We start from the raw sequence: 21380 nt of genomic DNA, 5'->3' as shown, positions 1-21380 counted from the left end.
TTGGATTTCATTTCACCTTTTTCACATTCTTGGGCATGTCAAAGATTTGTAAAAACATTGGCTTTGATGCATTTTTAGGTTTTGTGCATTTTTAGTTTAGTTTTATAAACATCATCAGATTTAATTTTTTTCTCCCTCATTTATGGTTCTTGGCCATTTTTGCCCCATTTACTTCCATTATAGCGACATTTTTTAATTGCAAAGTCATGACATCAAATGAAGAGTTTCGTTGCAAAACGAGATAAATCCATTTTTTAACATTTTTGTCAAAACATATTTATTATGTTATCATGTTATTATTTTGTTTTACGGTGCTACTTAGCTGTATTTTTTAAGTTATGAAGGTTTTAAATCAAAACAAACCAACTGCAGTTGCATTGAAATTAATTGGAATGCACAACCAAAAAACGAGATTTCTGAACAATTAAAAAAACGGTGGTTATCTCGTTTTGCAACGAAACTCTTCATATAATCATGCATTCTTGATTGTTAATGGGTTTCCTTTTGCAAAGAGGTAAAATTGATCCTTTTTACAGTTGATCATCATGCGGCACCATTAACCCTTTGGTAGACCTGTGCAAAAAATCTGTCTAAAATTATTCTTTTTTAAATTACGTTTTACTAACGACACAAGCAGTGGTACTCTTGACATAATAATAGTGTGCATTCATTTCAACAACTCAAAGTTAACAGGACAGAAGCGGTCAAAGTGGACAAAAGAGACAGATTAAAACCCCAGGTGTGAACGGGAATGTGTCTCTCTCGTCCACTTGTAATCCGATCAACGAAAACACATTTTAATACCAAGTGTAAATGTGCATTATAAGCATTACTTTAGTAATAACAGACGTGTTTATGTTCAGGATGGAACGATGAGACGGAGCGGCTCTTTTATAAAACTCAGGGATGTTCTGCGCAGAAGCAGCGAGATTTTGGTGAAGAAAATCCAAGGAACTTTGCCACCTGAACCTCGTAACACCAAGTGAGACTGATATTGAATGTTTAAACTCCCTTAATACACACATTTACAAAATATATTTGCATTTTAGAACGATTCATAAATGCAAAACAGATTTAGATACACCGTCCTTGCATTCGGATTTGTATGGGCTGATTTTAAGACTTCATTGCGGGCAATTCACAAATTATTATTTTTTAAGATATCCTCTTTAGCCCATCATATGTGATTATGCTAATTAGAATAAGCTGTAAATACGAAAGTTCTCACATAATTTCATGACCTTCTTTCTTCAGCTGAACACAAAGACTTGTATAAAAATATGATGTCACTTTATGTCCTTATAAAAAAAGCTCATACTTAAATAATACAGAACTTATAGGAACTTTTGGTTTTATTTAGAAATGCCCTCTTAAGATTTAAGATTCAAAGCGCTTATTGTCATATACACAGTGAGGAAAGCAGGTTTCCCAGAGCAATGAAATTCTTACTTTACTGTCCAAATGCCAGGAATGTACATACACAAACTATACACGCATACATACATACATAAAATGTATGAAACATAATAATTCAAACTATGCTGCAGCAGTAGTAATATAAACTATGAAAAAGAAATGCTTAAAGTTTATTTTTTTACAGTATGAAGCGTGCCGCATCTCTCGGGTATCTGAACAGCACAGATGAGGACCCATTTCAGGTGAGCTGTTAAGAAATTCATTCTGATTTAACATAATCAAGATTAAGATAAAAAGAGGAATTAATGTGTTGTTTGTGTCATCACAGGGTTCATTGAGAAAAAGCAGAACACTGAGCTCCAGCACTGTAGAGCTTTACAAAAGCCCAAATCAGTGAGATAACATCAAACGCGGCATTTCACTCCACAACACACATTGATCTGACTTTAATGATGTACATTTACAGATTCTTGCTCATATGAATCATACATTTCAATCATATGTTACCCTACAGGCTGCTGTAGGTTATTACTGTGCTATAAAGGTGTTAGATAGATGCTGCTGTGTTCAGATCAATGCAATATTGCTAGTGCGTTTGCTTAAAGGGACATTCCAGTTTTTTTGTAAGTGTGCTCGTTTTCCAGCTCCCCTGGAGTTCAGCATTTGATTTTTGCCGTTTTGGAATCCATTCAGCTGATCTGGCGGTATCACTTTTGGCGTGGCTTGGCACGGTCCATTGGGTCTGATTGGACCATTGGCATCGCACTGGAGAATGGCCAAGGAGTTTCAGTGTTTTTCCTGTTTGAAGCTTGACTCTTCTGTGGTTGCATGGTTTGCTGGGACCGACGGGGGATTGGAGGTTGCGATTTTCTGGGCCGATGGGGCTGGGAGCTGTGCTCTTGAACTGGCGTAATAATCAATTGCTTTGCTGGTGTGGCACGGCTGCGGCGGGCGTGGTGATGTTGCGCACTGCCCAAAAATAGTCCCCTGCTATTGAAAGTAACCAACTATTTTCGGGCAGTGCGTGGTGTCGCTGCGCCTGCTGCAGCCGTGTTGCATCAGCAAAGTAATTGATTACGCCAGTTTAAAAGTATAGTTCCTAGCCGTGTCGGCCTGGAGGGTCGCAACTTTTGATTTTCCGTCGGTCTTGGTGCACGATGTGGCTACAGAGGAGTCAAGTTTTGAGTGGTAAAAATGTTGAAACTCTTTGGTTGTTTTTTGGCGTGATGCTGGTGGTCTGGTCGGATTCAGTGGATTGTGCTGAGCTATGCTGGAAGTGCTAGCGCCAGACCCAGAAATCAGCTGGGTGGATTCAGAAGCGGTGGGAATCGGGTGTTTGGCTCTGGGGGAGCTGGAAAATGAGCATATTTTTTTAAAAAAGTGGAATGTCCATTTAACATAGCTTGAAATGACAGACAGATCAGTCTGTGCCAGGTTTAGCAGATTTAGGTACGAAGTCAGAAAATGGACCTAAGTCCTCATAATGACTTTTTAAACACAATCCAGGTCTGCTATTTGCGGCCGGAATGATCATAAGCTCATAAAAACAGCAAGATAATGTCATACAGTTGTAGATGTTTACTCAGTTCTTAATATTTCAAATAACTTTTGCTGCTAACAAGATTTTGGGGCAGAGCTAGATCATAAAACCACACGCAGAATTGCACTTTTTCATTGCAAATGTACAATTTTCATTAAATTGATAAATATACATATAATCTGTAAATATGAAATTTACTCGTAAATTGTTTCTATTGCAAAAGCCATTTGTCACACATTGCACAAATGTTATATTCGGTTTATTTGTATTATTGCAAAAAACAGTTTCATTGTTAATTTCTGGTTGCTTATTCTGTTTAAATTTCGAGAATGCTCAAGTGTAAATGCTCAGGGTTTAGATCTGTTTGATTTGTTAATATATTTCGACAGCACTTGTAAATTGATTAATTGTTGAGCGAAAACTATACACTTACTAGACCTGACTTGAAATAAAATGTTGTAGAATTGTTAAATGAAATCTGCATTTCACTCTGTCTTTTGCTGATGTCAACAGGGTTCCCACGGGTCCTTGAAATCCTTGAAAGTTTGTGAATCTGGGGGGGAAATTCGAGGCCCTGGGAAGTTTTTGAAAATAAACATGCAAAGATACAGGCCATTGAAAGTGCTTGAATCTATTTTATGCAAGTTTACTGGGAAAAAAATCCATATTATTCCCTGTGTAAGTGTAGGATAATATAAAAACACGTGCTTAACTGTTCGCTTTAAATGCTTATATCTTCTGTATGTGAATGTTGATTCGTACCAAAATGCTTTTTTGCATAGTTGTGTTTGACACATGAAAACGTCTCTGGTTACGTTTGTAACTGTTGTTTCCTGAGAAGGGAACGAGACGCTGCGTCTCTCTTGCCATACTTCCTGCGTCCCTGTAACGCCATCTTTGGCAATATTTCAGATAGTGATATACTTCCTGTCTCCCGCGTCACCCTGTCTTTGTCATTAAGCCTCACCTTTGGTTGAATTTGATGTACACATTTAGACGCACTTACCCCTGGAGGTGTCCCCCAAGTGTCAACGCAGTGACGCAGCACGAGTTCCTTCAAAAGGAAACTGCAAAAATGTATCTTAAAAGGTAACACGATGTAACCTTGCTCTCACTTGAGAATGTGTCCCCACATTTAGTCCTTGAATTTGAGGATATTGGACCTGGAAAGTCCTTGAAATCCTTGAATTTGAAGTTAACTAGGTGTGGGAACCCTGTGTCAAGAACAGAATTATCAGGATGAGGATGAGTTGACCCCCCCCCAAATTATAAATCAATCACTTGTGTATAATTTACATTCCTTTACTGTAGGATTTAAATGCTGTTATGTTTAAAGTTACAAAATATTTTCAAACTTGTTACTTGCATTGTATTTTTGCATCATGGTTGGATGCATAGTTTATATATGTAATCTAATTAAGCAATAAGGTACGAGAGGCTGTGCTGTATTGTGAATAAGTAACGGCTGAAGGGCGTTGTTAGGCACGACGCGAAGCGGAGTGCCTGCAACCCCTTCAGCCATTACTTATTCACGATACAGCACTTGCCTCAAGTACCTTATTGCTTTTATAAAACGGTTACCACACAATATTAAAGTAAAAAAAATATTAGTGCAACTTTCATGAAGTTAAATTAATAAAAGCATTCCTTCCGCTAGAAAAAATAGTCCCTGAATGCAAACAACAACATGGAAGCTCAAATAAAAACAACTGCTCTCATTATATGTTTATGTGTTGCTAAGGGTGTTGCTAAGGGCGCAGTGATATTAAATAGAACCGTTGGGTGAAGCGGTCATAGCAGTGTTTTATCGTGAATAAAGCACACCTATTGACCAATCAGAATCAAGGATTGGAACTAACCGTTTTATAAGATACATCACATATTACATAGTAGGAAATAGTAGTTGTTCTGCTATTACATTATGTAAATGTAGATTTAAATAAGTTCATACGAATTACCACAGTAATAATTTATGCTTCCACATCCAAACAGGTTCTCCTTTTAAAGTGCATGTGCTGCATTTACTTCAAGTTGATCCTGGAACAAGCAATCCTCTTGTTTTTTTATACTGTGACTGACATCCTTGTATTGGATCCGTCTGCTGTCTTTAACACTGTTAATGGACCTGATCCTACAGTCCATTTTCTGTGACATGGGAATCATCACAGCTTTAATACCTGTTGTGTCATTTTAAGATCACATGTAGGTTATTTGAGGTCTATTTGAGGTAAAAAAAAAATACATCATGCAGACTCGGAGCCTGCAGCTACAGTCCAGTCGCAGTTTCGTTTAGTGCCGCTAGTGGCGCTCTTCGCATATAACCCATCTAACAGCACAGCACGCGTATAAAACGCAGCGCTGTTAGTTGTTTATAGAGTACAGTACTGTAGCAGAGACACATATGTCACTTTCAGTCAATAGTGGCATGTGTGCTATTATAAACATCGTTTTTATAACATCGTAAGGTTTGTGTTTGTAAACACACGGTGACGATTCACTTAGCGCATGCGCACTGCTGCTCTCTAATCCCCATTGCGTTGAGCTGCCTGTCGTGCTGTTGTTGTGTCTGCGCGAGGCTGCTGGGTAAGTAGGTCATCATTTATTTTCATCATCATCATCAAACTTTGCAACGGTTATTCATATCAGTTTATTTTATGAGTGATTAGTTTGATTGATTATAAACGTTTAAAGCATGTAATGTTATATTTACATGACGTTACGCTAAAAATATCGTTGTTTTTTTTCTTAAAAAGACTTTAGGAACTTCACAGTTAAAGCGATAAATATAATAAACATGCATAATAATATAAAATGAATTTATTTATACTCGATGTGTATTTAATGATTGTATGTGCCGCGTGTCGACCCAGTTTGACCTAATTCTGCAGTCACGCGCTGCTTCACCGCCACCATCATCATCATCTCACTTTGAGTGTGATGTAAAGTTTTCGTGTTTATTTAGACGAGTATGTGTATCAGGACTGTTGCAAATGTGTTATAAATAACAAGTGACTTTAGTGAATATTGTGTGTTATTTGTAGTCATCTTGATGATGAAGCTCATGTTATAAAGTTTGAATATTATATGCTCATTAATAACCGCGAAACTAAATTAAACTATTTCAAAACAAACGTCGAGTACAGCTAGCAATTAGCAATCAATGTTTAAATCATTAAATCACTTTCGTGTTGTTATACAACACCTTGTCTGTGGAAAATTAATGGAGAAAATGAACTTTTAGCCTCATAAAACTGGGTTTACACAGAATAAATCGATTTTTACATTATTTTGATCAAAAAAGTCAGTTTTTATATAAAATGTCTTTTTTATGTCAGTCCTAGAATCTTCTGGATTGACCGGTTGCTGTTCTCTCTCACATTTGGCACTATGGCTCTCATCTCTCTTGAGGACCTAGAGGGATTTGATGACGAGCAGCTCGATGATGATGTCACCGACAGCTCTGAGCCAATGAATGAAGAGAACCAGGACAGAGTGTTAGCACATTGGCAGGCTGTTGGACGGTTGCATCAAGTGTCTGTGCCAAGAGGTATAGCACTAACACTAACATCGTCACACTTGCATGCACAAAGGCTGGCTAATACCTAATAGAGACAGAGCGCAGCGCGTCACAACCTGAAAACCACGCCCACCGGGGGGGAAAGCAATCCAACAGTCTCCATTGACTTTGTATCGCAAAAGGCCGCCTCCTTGTCATTTCTGGCTTATAACAAAAAACTGAATAATGCCTAAAAAATGATTTGGGACAATATGTACAGCTAACAAGCCAAAGAACCCAGAAATAAGTTTTTATAAGCTGTCGAGCCGTAAAACCTAGTCTTTAAGGAGAATAAAGTGGATCGCCGATTACGTTTCCCCCTATTGGACGCAGTTTTACTAATAGAAGTACTATGAAAAGTTGCCTGTTTCCATTTCTGTGTCTAAACGCTCGTTTTTTGAAGTCGACAGCTTATAAAAAATTATTTATTTATTTTTTTGGCGTGTTAGATGTACACCTTGTCACACAGCAGCTTTTAGGTATTATTCTGTTTTTAAGTTTAATCTGTAAATAAGTTTTTATAAGCTGTCGACCCCAAAAAACGAGCGTTTAAAGACACAAAAATGGACACAGGCAACTTTTCATAGTACTTCTATTAGTAGAACTGCGTCCACTAGGGGGAAACGTAATCGGCGATCCACTTTATTCTCCTTAAAGACTAGGTTTTACGGCTCGACAGCTTATAAAAACTTATTTCTGGGTTCTTTGGCTTGTTAGCTGTACATATTGTCACACAGCAGCTTTTAGGCATTATTCAGTTTTTTGTTATAAGCCAGAAATGACAAGGAGGCGGCTTCTCGCAACACAAACTCAATGGAGACGGTTGGATTGATTTCCCCCCCGGTGGGCGTGGTTTTCAAATTTGCATAACGGCGCTCTGTCTCTATTCCACTCTTTACAAAGATCCACCCACCCACCCACATAGTCTTTAATGATTGACGATTGGCTTTTTAACCTGGAAGGCGGGGCTTACTTTGCTAAAGCAGCCATACTGTGATTGAACATTATCCCGTTAATAGTAATACAACTGCAGTGTCTTATTAATGTCTGTAGGCTTTCGCACACAGTGATTTTGTTTATTAAAGGATTACCTCACTTTCTTAAAAAAAACTTGATGTCATCCAAGTTATTTATGTCATTCTTTGTTCAGTCGAAAAGAAAGTTTTTTGAGGAAAACATTCCAGTATTTTTCTTAATTTAATAGACTTTACTGGACATCAATCGTTTACAGTTTCAATGCAGTTTAAAATCGCAGTTTCAACGATTCCAAACAAGGCATAAGGGATCTAGCGAAACAATTGTCATTTTCGGCAAGAAAAATAAAAAATATGCACTTTTAAACCACAACTTCTTGCTGTGCCACGTAATGCGTAAAGATATCGAAAGGTCATATGTGAAACGCACATTTGCGGAACATTTTAAACAATAAACTGACACAAAAACATTAATTAATATCATTCCACATACAACAACGCCGGAACGGTCCTCTTTCTTCATACTTGTAAATACCAGGGCGGTAGTTTTGCATACGTCATGCATGACCTTTTGACGTGCCTACGCATTACATGAGGTTGCGGTGGCGCCTCACATGGCTAGTGCAAGACGAGAAGTTGTGGTTTAAAAGTAAATCTTTTTTATTTTCTTGCTGAATATGACAATCATTTAGCTACATAAAACTGTTGAGGTCCAATAAAGTCTATTAAATTGAGAAAAATTATGCAATGTTTTTCTAAAAAAAAAAAAAACTTAATTTCTTCTCTACTGAACACAGAAAGACATCAACATTTTGGATGACATGGGGGGTGAGTAAAATTATCATGACTTTTTTTTTAAGAAAGTGAAGTAAACCTTAAAACAGCTATTTCACATAGTCAAATTAAAGGCGGGGTGCATGATTTTTGAAAAACACTTTGGAAAAGGGAGTTCAGCCGAGTACTAAAACACACTTGTAGCCAATCAGCAGTAAGGGGCGTGTCTACTAGGCTTGCCGCGATAGTCTGTGAAACGGTGATTACTGGTGCTTCAGCCTCTCACCGGTTAGATAACTTGCCCACCGTGACACCGTCTTTCAACATCGTTTTGATATTTTCGTGTAATTTAATCATTTAGTTTCGTTAGAGAGAAAGCAAACTGAATGTGTCTGGTGCCTGAATTCAGCGAAGCCGAACGCGCGTCACATCACAGAGCAGCAGGTGTCAGATTTAATTTATTCCTGTCAGAGTTTGCGAGGCGAGCTGACTGACCAGACGAAGGCAGAAGCCGCGTGCTTACTCGTTTTTGTTATAATATACATATATGATGTTTAATATAAGCGAGATCGTTTTGTTGTTGTGTTTATCATCAAGAAAAATAATAAACACATCATTCAAGCAGCGCTTTATGGAGAAGTAGCCGGTTGCTCTGCTTGGGACTGGCTGGTTCTTTGAGAATTACCTGCGCACACTGACTCAAGCACTTAAGTAAACCAGCTGTTGCCCTCGCATTGCATGCAAATTCATACGCAATTTAACGCAGCGTACGCAAGCACTGCATTTAAAAATTTGCTTAATTCAAAAGTGAAAGTAAAATGTGCACGTCTGCATGCGCATTTATAAGCCCCTCCCACACGGTGACACCGGTTTCACCGGGTTTGTGACGCGCTGATTAACCGGTGGGAAAATTACATCACCGCGGCAACCCTAGTGTCTACTAATCGACATCGTTGCCTGGGTTGTGTATGTCTGGGGCGGGATTATCAAAAAACGGTCCTGATTCTATTGGGGTAGGGGGGTGATTGTTTAGGTGATTCCAAATGTCAATATTGGCTTTCAGAGATCATGCACCCTGCCTTTAAAGCTAGACTTTTATAATACCTGACTTTGTAATACAGAGTTCAATATCTTTTTCTAGTTTTATATTTTTTTTTTGTTCTAAAAACACTTTGCTATGTATAGACTAGTTTTAGTGCACTTATATTGCTATTGTTTTAATTGCTTTTTATTGTTTGCCACATTTGTAAAGGGGATCGCACACTGGACGCGTAGCTCAGCGCCGCGATGCGCCATTCTACAGAAATCGAACACATTGCTTTCTATGAGTATACGCACACCGGCACCGACAGGTGGCGCCTGTCCGCACTAGGGCTGTGTATCGCCAACAATTTCCCGATACGATACGTATCCCGATACAAGGGCACCGATACGATGCGCATCACGATTCAAGACTATTTTGAATTACATTTTTGTGCCAGTGAGACAGACACGCAAAGTGAAAGTATACCCCGCTACCTTTAACTCTAACTTATGTAGCCTACTCCGCGGGACACATGCGTCCTTTCCATATGGATCACGGATCAACAGCGATCCAAATCGATACGGAAAGTGCTGTATCGATGCGCGCGCATCGTCAGGCGTCCATGACGATGTATTGTCGTATCGATATTTTTAACACAGCACTAGTCCGCACCGCCTAGCTACGACTCAGGAATTTGCTCAAATCCCTGTCACGCCACTCACATAGTTTAACATTAAATAACGATTAACATTGGCTGCTAAAATACATTTTGCATTTTGAAGTAGACGCTATCTGATGAAGCTTGCGCTATTTAATGTGCAATTCCGGTTTACGATACCTCCGAGTTGTCCTAGACGCGACGCTGCGGGACGCTGAGTCGGTTTGGATAAAAGTATCTGCTAAATGTAAATGTTATAACCACTGAGGTTGAAACTGGTTTCAGATCAGTGTAAAATAGAGCTGTGCAATTAATCGTTTACGATTTTACCACAAACTGTAAAAAAAGATGGACGACGCGACGCCGCCTCGCTCCATTCTAATGAATTGAAGCTAAACATGTCCGTCAGTTTGGAGCCAAGGCATGCATAGAAGGAATCATCCGTGGAGCCAGGGGCGGAGCTGCGGTATCAAACTTCCGCCCAAATGCTCGCGCGCCCAAGTCAACCACGCCGATCATAACGACACGCCCCGTTTCTATATCATCAAATTACTAGCTAAAATTAAACTTATCACAAAAATGAACACTTGAACATATATCAGCGTGATATCAACTACCTGAAAGGACCAAAACCATCTTTGGGAAACTTTATTGGAAGTGTAATTAATTTTTATTTTGATCAGAGTCTCGTTCATTTGCATGGAGAGGGCGGGGTTTATGACTTGCTTCAGCTAGCCACCAGGGGGCGATCAAAAAGCCAGCGGCTTCACTATTCAGGACGTATGAGGCACACCCGGAATTTACATTTAAATTATTGATTTAAAAATTAAAAAAACAAGATAATCGAGGTAAAACAATTATTGTGCGATTAAAATATAAATTGCGTGTGTCCGGACTGATGTGTTTGTAAAGCACTTCGAAGGCACCGCATGCTTTGACACGCGTGGCCTATGTAAGGAATAATTGACGACAGGCCACTGAATCATAAGAAAATAATGCACACCAAGGTGGTAATGCGGCACTGCCGTTACACTGCAGGTGTACATTATTTTCAAACAATTCAAAGGACCGGAGCCAATTATTTCTCTTATACCACGGTTACCACAAGCATTGCTCTGTTGACTATTTTTAAGACATTTGACAAATTAGGTGTGCGGTTTACAGAAAAATAATCAACACCTATAGAACATTTCTCAGCCAATCAGAATGCAGCATTCAACAGATCCGTGGTATACTGTAACACTAAATAACAGGGTTAAATAAATGCATGTTTTTAAAATCATGTTAAATAATTGTGATTATGGTCTTTAAAATAAATAAATAATTGTGATCATGATTATGCCCATAATCGAGCAGCCCTAGTATAAACTGACTTTGGTGTTTTTATATAGAGATGCGCGGTCCCATTCAAGAGATGACGGTGAGGAATCAGACCTCAGAGCGAGAGCCGGTGCCGTTTGTTACTGTGTCCCGACATGAAAAGGTAAAATCATTTTACAATATGTGACATTTTTTGTGAAAAAAAATTTCACATATTCATGGGGGTCAGTGGTATTTCATGCATTCTGACTTATTAACACAGTTTAAGAGTTGTATTTCTCATGCTAAACATAGGCAAAGTTTTAAGTTGGTTGTGTGACCAGTTGCGCCCGGTGACTTCTCTTCCGAGGGGCGCGAATTCAAAATATGGGTTCGGAGTGTCGTGTGTGTTGCTCGTCATGTCGTCGTGCATCGTCGTATTTTAAAATACGTGTCTGCTGCACACGTGTCGATAGGGTTTATGATAAAAGAGACACTCACATTCACAAAATACTCGCAAGACACTAATTTAACACTAAACTCGTGAGATTAAGCGAGTATCTGTCAAACGCGAGCGTTTCTTTTTATCATAAATACCTTTGGAGCGTCTGCAGCAGGCACTTATTTTTACGACTTGTGTGTTATGTTGGAAATCGGCACGTACATGTAGTGAATCATAAGTTATCCAGAAAGTGGGTTTGTGTGTTGCTTGCTTGGGTTCATACGAAAAGAATCTGTACTGCTGATCTGTTTTTTATAAATCTGATTAAACTAAAGAGTAAGACTCTTCGGAGATATGAAGAATGTAATACTACACTATAGGTAGTCAAGATTAAAGGAATAGTCTACTCATTTTCAATATTAAAATATGTTATTACCTTAACTAAGAATTGTTGATACATCCCTCTATCATCTGTGTGCGTGCACGTAAGCGCTGGAGCGCGCTGCGACGCTTCGATAGCATTTAGCTTAGCCCCATTCATTCAATGGTACCATTTAGAGATAAAGTTAGAAGTGACCAAACACATCAACGTTTTTCCTATTTAAGACGAGTAGTTATACGAGCAAGTTTGGTGGTACAAAATAAAACGTAGTGCTTTTCTAAGCGGATTTAAAAGAGGAACTATATTTTATGGTGTAATAGCACTTTTGGGAGTACTTCGACTCGGCGCAGTAACACCCTCCCTCTCCCCATTATGAGAGGGAGAAGGGGAGCGGACTTTTCAGGCGAGTCGAAGTACTCCCAAAAGTGCTATTACGCCATAAAATATAGTTCCTCTTTTAAATCCGCTTAGAAAAGCGCTACGTTTTATTTTGTACCACCAAACTTGCTCGTATAACTACTCGTCTCAAATAGGAAAAACGTTGATGCGTCTGGTCACCTCCAACTTCATCTCTGATTGGCACCACCGAATGAATGGGGCCAAGCCAAACGCCATCGAAGCGTCGCAGCGCACTCCAGCGCCCACGTGCACGCACACAGACGACAGAGGGATGTATCAACAATTCATAGTTAAGGTAATAACATAGTTTAATATTGAAAATGAGTAGACTATTCCTTTAACACCAGCTTGTGTTATGGAAGCTTTAATAAAACATAAATACTCAGAGAATTTTCTTCCTATTCATATTTTCCTATACTTTAAGGGGTGGTTTTGGTACTCGGGCTGACTCCCTTTTCCAAAGTGTGTTTCAAAAATCATGCACCACATTTAACTGAAATTTCATTATGACTGCCACTAGGGGGCGAACTCCGGTCAACATTTGTGTGTACAATGGAAAGGCAAACATAGGGGAGGTTCCCTGGACAGGGATTAGACAAGTCCTAGACTAAAATAAATGTAAGAGCTGTCCAAACTGAAAACAACTTGCACTGACATATCTTAAAATACATCAGTTCACTTTGTTTTGCATCAAAATGCACACAATTAATGTTTTTAGTAAGGCATGTTTGTTAAAACTAGTTTAATTTCCTAATTAAACTAAGGCCTAGTCCTGGTTTAAGATAATCCCTGTTCAGGAAACCACCCCTTAAAGTGCAATTTTAGTCATTAAAAGAAGACTGACTATATATTGTGAATACTTTTATAATTTAACAATTTATGAATAAATAAAACAGTTATAAACAAAAGATTTTTAAGAGCTCTGCATAGTGCTATACAAAAATACATGTGCGATGTTTATAGTTTAACTTTTTTAAATATTAAAAAAAGAAAATAAGAGTTTTCAGTAATTAAAAGGCAAAATACTGGATACAAGATGTGTGCATTTTTGAAAATGCATGTTTTTTAATATATGACCTATCACAAAAAGTAACAAAAACAACAAATTATAACATATAATATATGCGTTGGTTCCAAAACGCAATAAATCCATTTTGACTAATTTGGGTAAAAATATGTTTTCTATAACAAAAAAGATGAAAACCACTTTTTTTCTGTGACAAACTTTCACATAGTATCTTCAGGTTATCATAACATTAATTTGATTTTCAAAGATTTATAAAAACGGATTATTTTTTCCGCAAAATGCAATAAATCCATGACAAGTTTTTTTCAAAATGCTATAAATCTATTGAATCAATATATAAATGTTCATTCATCTTTGCCATGTTATATTCATTTAGGTGACTAAATTATAAAAAAAAACATTAATGGCATTAATCAAAACACTTTTTTTGTCATATTAAGAACACTGTCATTGCTGCCATCATCCTTGGACGTCGTCACTGAACTTTTTGACAGCAATCAGCTGTAAAATGTTTTGGTCCTGCTCGATTTTCGTTGACTTTGGGTAAAATAATGGAAAGTTTTTCATATCCGCTGGGGTCAATGTGTTAGCATGAAAGAAGCTTGATGCTGTCGGGAGAACAAGCAACAGCCGGCATTTTTCCGTCTCCCGAATGCGTCTCACATAAATTATTCAATTTGCAGACCTGCAAACTTGTCGCTTTTCGGCGACAATCGCCGTTTTCTTGGTCAATTGGGTCATTAACGTGAATCGCGTAGGAGTTTGCAGGTCTGGATTTGATAGTTTACGTTTCTTTCCCGCCACAGAAAACAACCACAGGTTTATCAATGCCATCAAAAGTATTATTTAGTTTTTTTGTTTGTTGATCACGAAGTACAAAGTAGATGAGGAAAACTAGGACTCTGTGTGTATTTAACGCGCCACCATTGTTTGTTTACAATGTGTGGAATGGTGCGCTGTGATTGGTTAAGCAGATTTATTGCCTTCATGCAGAAAAGAAGGAGTGGCGTTTATCGCGTTTTGGGAAAAAGTGAGAAAAGATGTCAGAATAACACAGCGGATATTAGATTTTGCGTAAAATTATTTACTTTTTAATACTGACCTAATACAGCACTGATTTTGGCGGTTACTTTTTTTTAAATGGTGTTTATCGCGTTTTGGAACCAAACTCTTCATATATAATAAGTAAAAGTAAAAAAATGGTAAGGTAAAAATTTAAAGTTTGCCTCGCATCATATTTACATTTTATAAATCTGGTCTTGGAAGAAGAGTAGTTGTATGATATACTGTATGAAAATGATGATATATGTTTGTGTATGCAGCTCGATGAAGTTTTGTATGAGGAGAGAGTATACCCCGCTGGAAAGTGGGCATGTGTCAGTCGAGGAGACGCACTGTATGAGCAAAGCATCTCCAATGCCTTTATGAAACTAATGCGATTCATCTGTAAAGAGAATTCAACAGGTAAACACACACACACGCGCATCTTTAGTTCAGCTTTAGTGTGGTGTTAATCAAGTTGAAATGATAGAAGTGAAAGCTGTCATTGGTTTTAGACTAAAATACGGACATTTACAATAAAGACTTCATGTTTAACAGAGTGTACAAGAACTTGTAATCTAACCCTGGTGACCTTTTTGTGCACATAGAGCTAGTATTTGAATGTGATGTATTCCTTTGTTCTTTTATCCTCTTAGCACAAGTGGCACAAGATGTTAAATGTTTATCATGTTACATTTATTGTTTAAATGGAGTGTTTGTCTCGGTTCCAGGACGATACTTGGGCATGTCTGTGCCTATTGTGAATGAGATTACAATGTCAGAGGATGGCATAAACTTCCTGAAGGAAGTGGTGACGGCGTATTATCTGCCTGCTGAGTTCCAGACAAACCCACCAGAATCCAGTGATCCAGATATCACCATCATCCACAGGGATACCATCAGAGTCATAGCCAGGTAAATATCCACCATCCTTCTTTACATTAAGACCATCGCTTTCAGTTTTCATAACTACTTCTCTGTATTAGATACTAGGGCTGGCCATTATTGACAATACTGTTTGAATGCCTTGATTCATGGGACACATGTTTTTTTTTAAAGGTTGAAACCATCTGACCATATAGTTTTGACAACAAAAGGTTACTCTCATTTTCACATTTAGCGCCACGTTGTTTAAATAGCACATGCATTCGTGCCCATTTTTGCGCCCATGGGCGTTCTGGTCCGAAAACGAGGTTTGTTCAGGCAACAAAAATAGACCACGCCATTGACTGACTAAAACCTGGTCTAAAGTCTATAGCCTCTTTCACACAGTAATTCTGGTAAATTACCATGAATTTACCAGAATGAATTTACCAGTAAATACAAAAATGTGCTGTTCACACGCGCAGTTACATTCCGTCTTTTTACCAGTAAGACATCATTCACACATCAGTATCAAAATACCGGTAAATTCGTTGAGAAAGCGTAACTGTGGGTTTACACCAGATGTGAGTTCAATGATTTGCGCGAGTAGATTCCATACAAAGTCAATGCAAAGACGCGATCAGACGCGTCCTCGCGTGGGGCGATGCGAATGATGTGCGTTTGCCGTGAAAACACGCGCTATTCACCTCAAACGCGTCTTCGCCCAAGTTGAAAATATTCAACTCGAGCGAAAAATTCGCATTTGGTGTAAACCCACAGTAAGTTACCTGTGGCGCGAAGCGAGCTCAGTGTTGTATTTGTCAATGCTGCTGCATTTACACCAACCGCATTTCAGGCGTCAAAATTGAGTCTACTGCGCCTAGTTTGCCGCTTGAAACAGTTTGAATGCATTCGCGCATGTAGAGCAAAGTAGATGCGGGGAAAAAGCAAGCATTTAACGTGCGTCAGAGGCAAAATCCGCTTCTTGTGGGAGGGGCAAGTGCTATGCGGTTGTCTGTTTGCAAGATGACTGATGTTGATTGTGCATTTATCGAAAGAATTACCGGTTTGTATTTGGTAACCTTACTATAGGGGGAAAATAAACCTCGCGGGTCGATAAACGTCACGTGACTCAAAAGTGAAATGTGTATTACAACTTACCAGGTTGCCCGATGTCCTCACTGACACTCTTCCAAGCGAGGTATTTTTTATTCCTGTCTCCTGTATAGAAATAAGAACTTGTGTCGTAAAGCTCCGGCTGACTGCTTACAGACAATATCAAGCATTCCTTCAGGTTGAACAAGTGACTCCGGGCGGGGCTGCCACCACAGCAGCAGCAGGCTCCTGATTTGTTAACGCGGCGCAAAATTCTGCCAAAGTTAAAAATATTTACTTTGCCGTCAGCCGGCAATTCACGTCAAACGCAAAATGCACGTACAATGCACGCGCCATTTGCGCGAAGTAGACGCGCAAATGAGGCGGAATTGCGTTTCCGCACCAAATGCCTCATCCGCGCCGCGAGACCTCCAGACGCGCGTCAACGCGTCTTAACATTGACTTAACATTGAAATCACTCGCGCTTCACGCCTATACCGCGGCTGGTGTAAACGCAGCATAAAAAATCCACGTCATTCATATCCAGGGTCTGTATTTTGTAGTTTTCACGTCTGTGGTAAACGCTGACGGTCGCGAAGTTGCTTGTGACCAAACAACATTGCATTAGGCGACGTCAAACCGAAAAACAACAGTACTGTTTGCATATTAGGCTTCACAGAGGGTGTGCTAAGGACGTCGGCAGTTCGGCAAGTAGATGGTAAGCTGTTTTAAACAACTTTGGTGAAGAAATGTGGAGGTAAACTTCAGGTGTGCTCGACTTTCAAGCAGCGTGTGTGTGAAAACGTCTGTAAACAGTACGGGGGTAAACGTCATCTGTATTAAAACGTTATGATTGGCCCGAAGCTGTCAGCGCGGTGTGACGTCGTGTGTTGTAAGTGCCAGTAATTGATATTTTTTGTTCACACAAAGTGCTTACCAGTAAATTACTGGTAATCTTACAACCTCTTTCTGGTAAATTGGCAGCACTGATTTACCGTAAAGGTTCTGTTCACACATGACCTGTTAACTCCAATTTACCAGTAAATTACCAGTAAAGACTGTATGTGTGAAAGGGACTACTGACACAATATTGTTTTTAATTAATATGCACCCATAAATGGGACGACAATGCGCGTTTGCTTATCACACACATGGATGTGCAACAGCACACAAACGTTTTTAAATATGAAAAATTTAAGAATTAAAATATACAAGATTATTATTGAGCCTCTTGGACGTAACCTGTAGCTTGGTAAGTAATTAAATGTTTTGCATTTATTTTGAAATGATTTTTTTTTTAAATGCTACCCCGCGGATTTATTGTATATGATGATTTTGTACCTCTGGATATGTTAAGATGAGAACCTTTTTTTATTGCTTTTCAAAACCCTCACGGCGCTGTCTGAGTGCTAAATGTTAAGGCTCTCCACACGTTTGTAAATTGTAAATAAATCCTAAACTGCTGTTCTTCTTTCTCCTCGTAGTTTTTTAGTTTACAAATTCTGCCATCTAAATAGGGAATCGGCATGGCGCGAGCACAACTGGCTTTTAAAGGTGATGGGAGATGAGACTGTCGTTGGTTTATTGCACGTTACGCCCAAAATACCTGTAACCTTGTAGACTGTGTGCTAGGCGCACAAACCATTTTTCCATTGTTAAATTTGCAAAAGTGGATTCGGACACGCCTGTGTGCTTTAGATCATGCACTTACATCATTAAAATAAAGCCCTTTGTGTTTAAACTGAAGTTTTAAGTTTTGACTAAAGTTTTATTTACATTGATGAGAGTGTAGTCATTAGTTTTCTTGTAAATAATGTTATTTTTTTGGCTTGTATCCATCAAGTTCTACATATACACTCTTATGAGATGAAGTACAGTACCTTTCATATGTAAAGTATTTAATTTAATAGATAGTCACATGGTTATAATAAACTAACTTTGCTGTGATATGTCATTACTGTGATGTGTAAACATGGTCAGGCTGTAATATGTGGTTGTACCATCCAACCCTTTCTACACAGTCTATGTTTAACCCTCTCTCTCTCTCTAGGGTTTTTTATGGGACCACAACAGAGGAGACCATCTCTCGTCAGATCAGCGTCCTGAGGGAGATGTTGGGAAGCTCTGAAGACATTGACCAAGATCACTACATGGTAGCTGTTTACGAGAATCCTGGCATTCCCCACCGTCGTAATGAGATCTGGTTCATCCGGCGCGGCTCTTAAGAATATTTCCCAAACCATCAGTGCTTTAGAGCCGTTTGAGTATCACAATCAAAATCCATTTTATTGTTGTGTATGTGTTGTAATATGCAGTGCGTTTTGCTTGATCGATGAGTAGAGGAACTGCAGTTGAGTATAAAGAAAGAGATTTGTATTTGTAGCATACCTTTGAGTTTTCTTTTACATAAACAGGGTACATTATTTTTAAAGAGACATTCCACTTTTTTTGAAGGTGTGCTCATTTTCCAGCTCCCCTGGAGTTGAACATGGTTCTTGCCGTTTTGGGGTCCATTCGGCTGATCTCCGGGTCTGGCGCTGGCACTTTTGGCATGGCTTGGCACAATTCATTGAATCTGATTGGACCATTAGCATTGCGCTAAACATTAACCGGGGAGTTTCGATATTTTTCCTATTTGGGGCTTGACTCTTCTGTGGTTGCATCGTGTACTTGGACTGACGGTAGGTTGGGGGCTGCGATTTTCTGGGCAGATATGGCTAGGAACTACACTCTCTCATTCTGGCGTAATGGTCAGTGACTTTGCTGGTGTGGCATGGCTGCGGCAGGCGTAGTGATGTTGTGCACTCCCCTGAAAATAGTCCCCTTGGTTACTTTCAATGGCAGGGGACTATTTTCGGGCAGTGCGTAGTATCGCTGTGCCTGCTGCGGCCATGTTGCGGCAGCGGGGTCCTTGATTGTTACGCCGGAATTAAAGTGTGGTTCCTGGCCATATCGGCCTGGAGAATTGCAGCTTTTAATTTTCTGTCGGTCTTAGTACATCATATCGAAACTCGTTGGTAATTTTTGGCGCGATGCTGGTGGTCTAGTCGGATTCGGTGGATTGTGCTGAGCTGTGCTGGGGGTGCTGGCGCCGGACCCGGAGATCGGCTGGGTGGATTTCAAAACGGTGGGAATCAAATGTTTGGCTCTGGGGGAGCTGGAAAATGAGCATATTTTCAAAAAAAAGTGAGATGTCCCTTTAAACCTGGATAGTATAAAAGAAGATTTATGCTAGCCGAGGTGGTCGTAGGTCATCAGTTTTCTTCTTTAGTTAAGTTTTATCAACTCTACTTGAATAAACTTTTACAGTTTATAGCTTTAGTACACAAAAATAATAGAACACGGTCAGATTTCTCATATACGACATGTTTAAACTGTGGCCTCACATCACTAAAATCAAATTATTCGCATTGTATGTTCATGAAAATGATTCAAATGTAAGATTTAAAAGAGGTACTTATACAATTTTTAAAATATGGATTTGCAGTTGGGTAATATAGGAAAAATCTGTTACATCAATGAACAGCAGTGTTTTTTCAAAGACCGTTTTGAATATTTTTATACTGTATGTAATATCATGAACTATCAGACAATCATTGGATAGCTTTTGTAACTGGTGCTGTATTAATTTATGTTTTCACCTTTAACTTTTATGTTTTATCTCATAAGGCCAACTATTTGAATATATGTCAAGTATTGTTAACACGTTTAAATCAGTTGTTGCCAGATGGTTTCTTATGGGTATGCTGTTTGAAGGCTATTGAAGTGTAATTTATCTAAATGTATTGTAGCTTTACCCCTTTCAAATGAATGGGACCATTTGTTTATGCCTAAATGACATTTGGTTTTGGCTTGAGTCCATTTGCAGCAGTATTGCATTTGATTTATGATCTATTTGGTCTAGTGAATGTATTTTCATTTAGTTATGTTAATGTATTGTGTTTTAAGATCTGTTAACACTATTGAACGCTCTGTTTTACATGATTCCTGTCATCTTTTTTTACATTGTTAGTGTATATTGTAATAAAAATTACACTGATAAACTATTAGTGTAGCACTTTCGATACAAATAGATAAAATAATTATTTTAAAAATATAATATATATATATATATATATATATATATATATATATATATATATATATATATATATATATATTTAATTGTTGATGTGTCACCGGGTCACCTCCCTATGCAGAGGCGTCATGCCCATTCAAAATCAATGCATGCAAAATCAAAGAAGCGTCCATTAATCTGTTATTTGTCTTTTAATCTGTTTAATATTCACAATATTATCAATTCTGTGCTGCATCCTTGTCATTTCTCGGAGATTTTGATCGTGTTCCTTTATTCTGGCGACAGGCGCTGCAGACAGCGCAGTCGCAGACGTCATTAGCGTCTGAGCGCGCTCACCGGCTCTTTGCTGTTGCATTTTGCTATCTGAGGAATTAAAACGTGTAAGAAACGCTCACAACATTTCCAAAACCCAGTACGGTTATGTGCAGTTAACCTCCTCTGTGTAGAAAATGTAAAATGTGAAAGTCTCGACGTTATATTAGTAGATTTCTAGATTTATTTTGTCAACGCCAAAGTTCGCCAGAGTTCATTGGTGCGCGGAATCACACATATGAGGTAAAATTTGAGGCAATAATTCGTTCCTCTAATAATTTTATCTACAAATTTAAAAAAAAAATCATTATTGAAAATTAAAATCAATCACGTGGCTATAGCTTAGTTCATTTTCGTTGTTTATATACTTAATGAATTTAAAATTACATTAATTGTATAAGATAATGCAGTTGTTGTGCAAAATGCATTAATGACACAAATAAACAAGTAATTTATTAAAACTTAAATAAACATGTCGTTTCAGATGTAAATAGGTTAC

The 21380-nt window shown here is 38.5% G+C and overlaps 2 protein-coding genes across 3 annotated transcripts in view; both read left to right on the top strand.

The window, feature by feature from the left end:
• The window catches only part of klc4 (kinesin light chain 4), a 50579-nt gene extending 48376 nt beyond the window's left edge, over positions 1-2203 (top strand). Inside the window, exons 15-17 of one of the 2 annotated variants that reach the window (XM_055217651.2) lie at positions 864-982; positions 1601-1658; positions 1745-2203. In XM_055217651.2, the coding sequence (XP_055073626.2) occupies positions 864-982; positions 1601-1658; positions 1745-1813 (246 nt within the window). In that variant the 3' untranslated portion in view covers positions 1814-2203. The remainder of the gene's footprint in view (positions 1-863; positions 983-1600; positions 1659-1744) is intronic. The other variant, XM_055217650.2, reaches the window with a different exon arrangement.
• A 3178-nt stretch (positions 2204-5381) lies between these two features.
• Positions 5382-20537, top strand: soul4 (heme-binding protein soul4). The gene is made up of 6 exons (XM_055217641.2): positions 5382-5539; positions 6292-6503; positions 11334-11425; positions 14814-14955; positions 15264-15447; positions 18542-20537. The coding sequence occupies exons 2-6, from the start codon at positions 6344-6346 to the stop codon at positions 18714-18716; spliced, it is 753 nt and encodes a 250-aa protein (XP_055073616.1). The 5' UTR covers positions 5382-5539; positions 6292-6343; the 3' UTR covers positions 18717-20537.
• The last annotated feature ends 843 nt before the right edge of the window (positions 20538-21380 follow it).

The sequence above is a fragment of the Misgurnus anguillicaudatus genome, chromosome 23 (genome assembly GCF_027580225.2).
Source record: "Misgurnus anguillicaudatus chromosome 23, ASM2758022v2, whole genome shotgun sequence".
Classification (NCBI taxonomy): Eukaryota; Metazoa; Chordata; class Actinopteri; order Cypriniformes; family Cobitidae; genus Misgurnus; species Misgurnus anguillicaudatus.
Note: the sequence above shows the minus strand (reverse complement) of the source record. Positions and strands in the feature narration are given on the sequence as shown.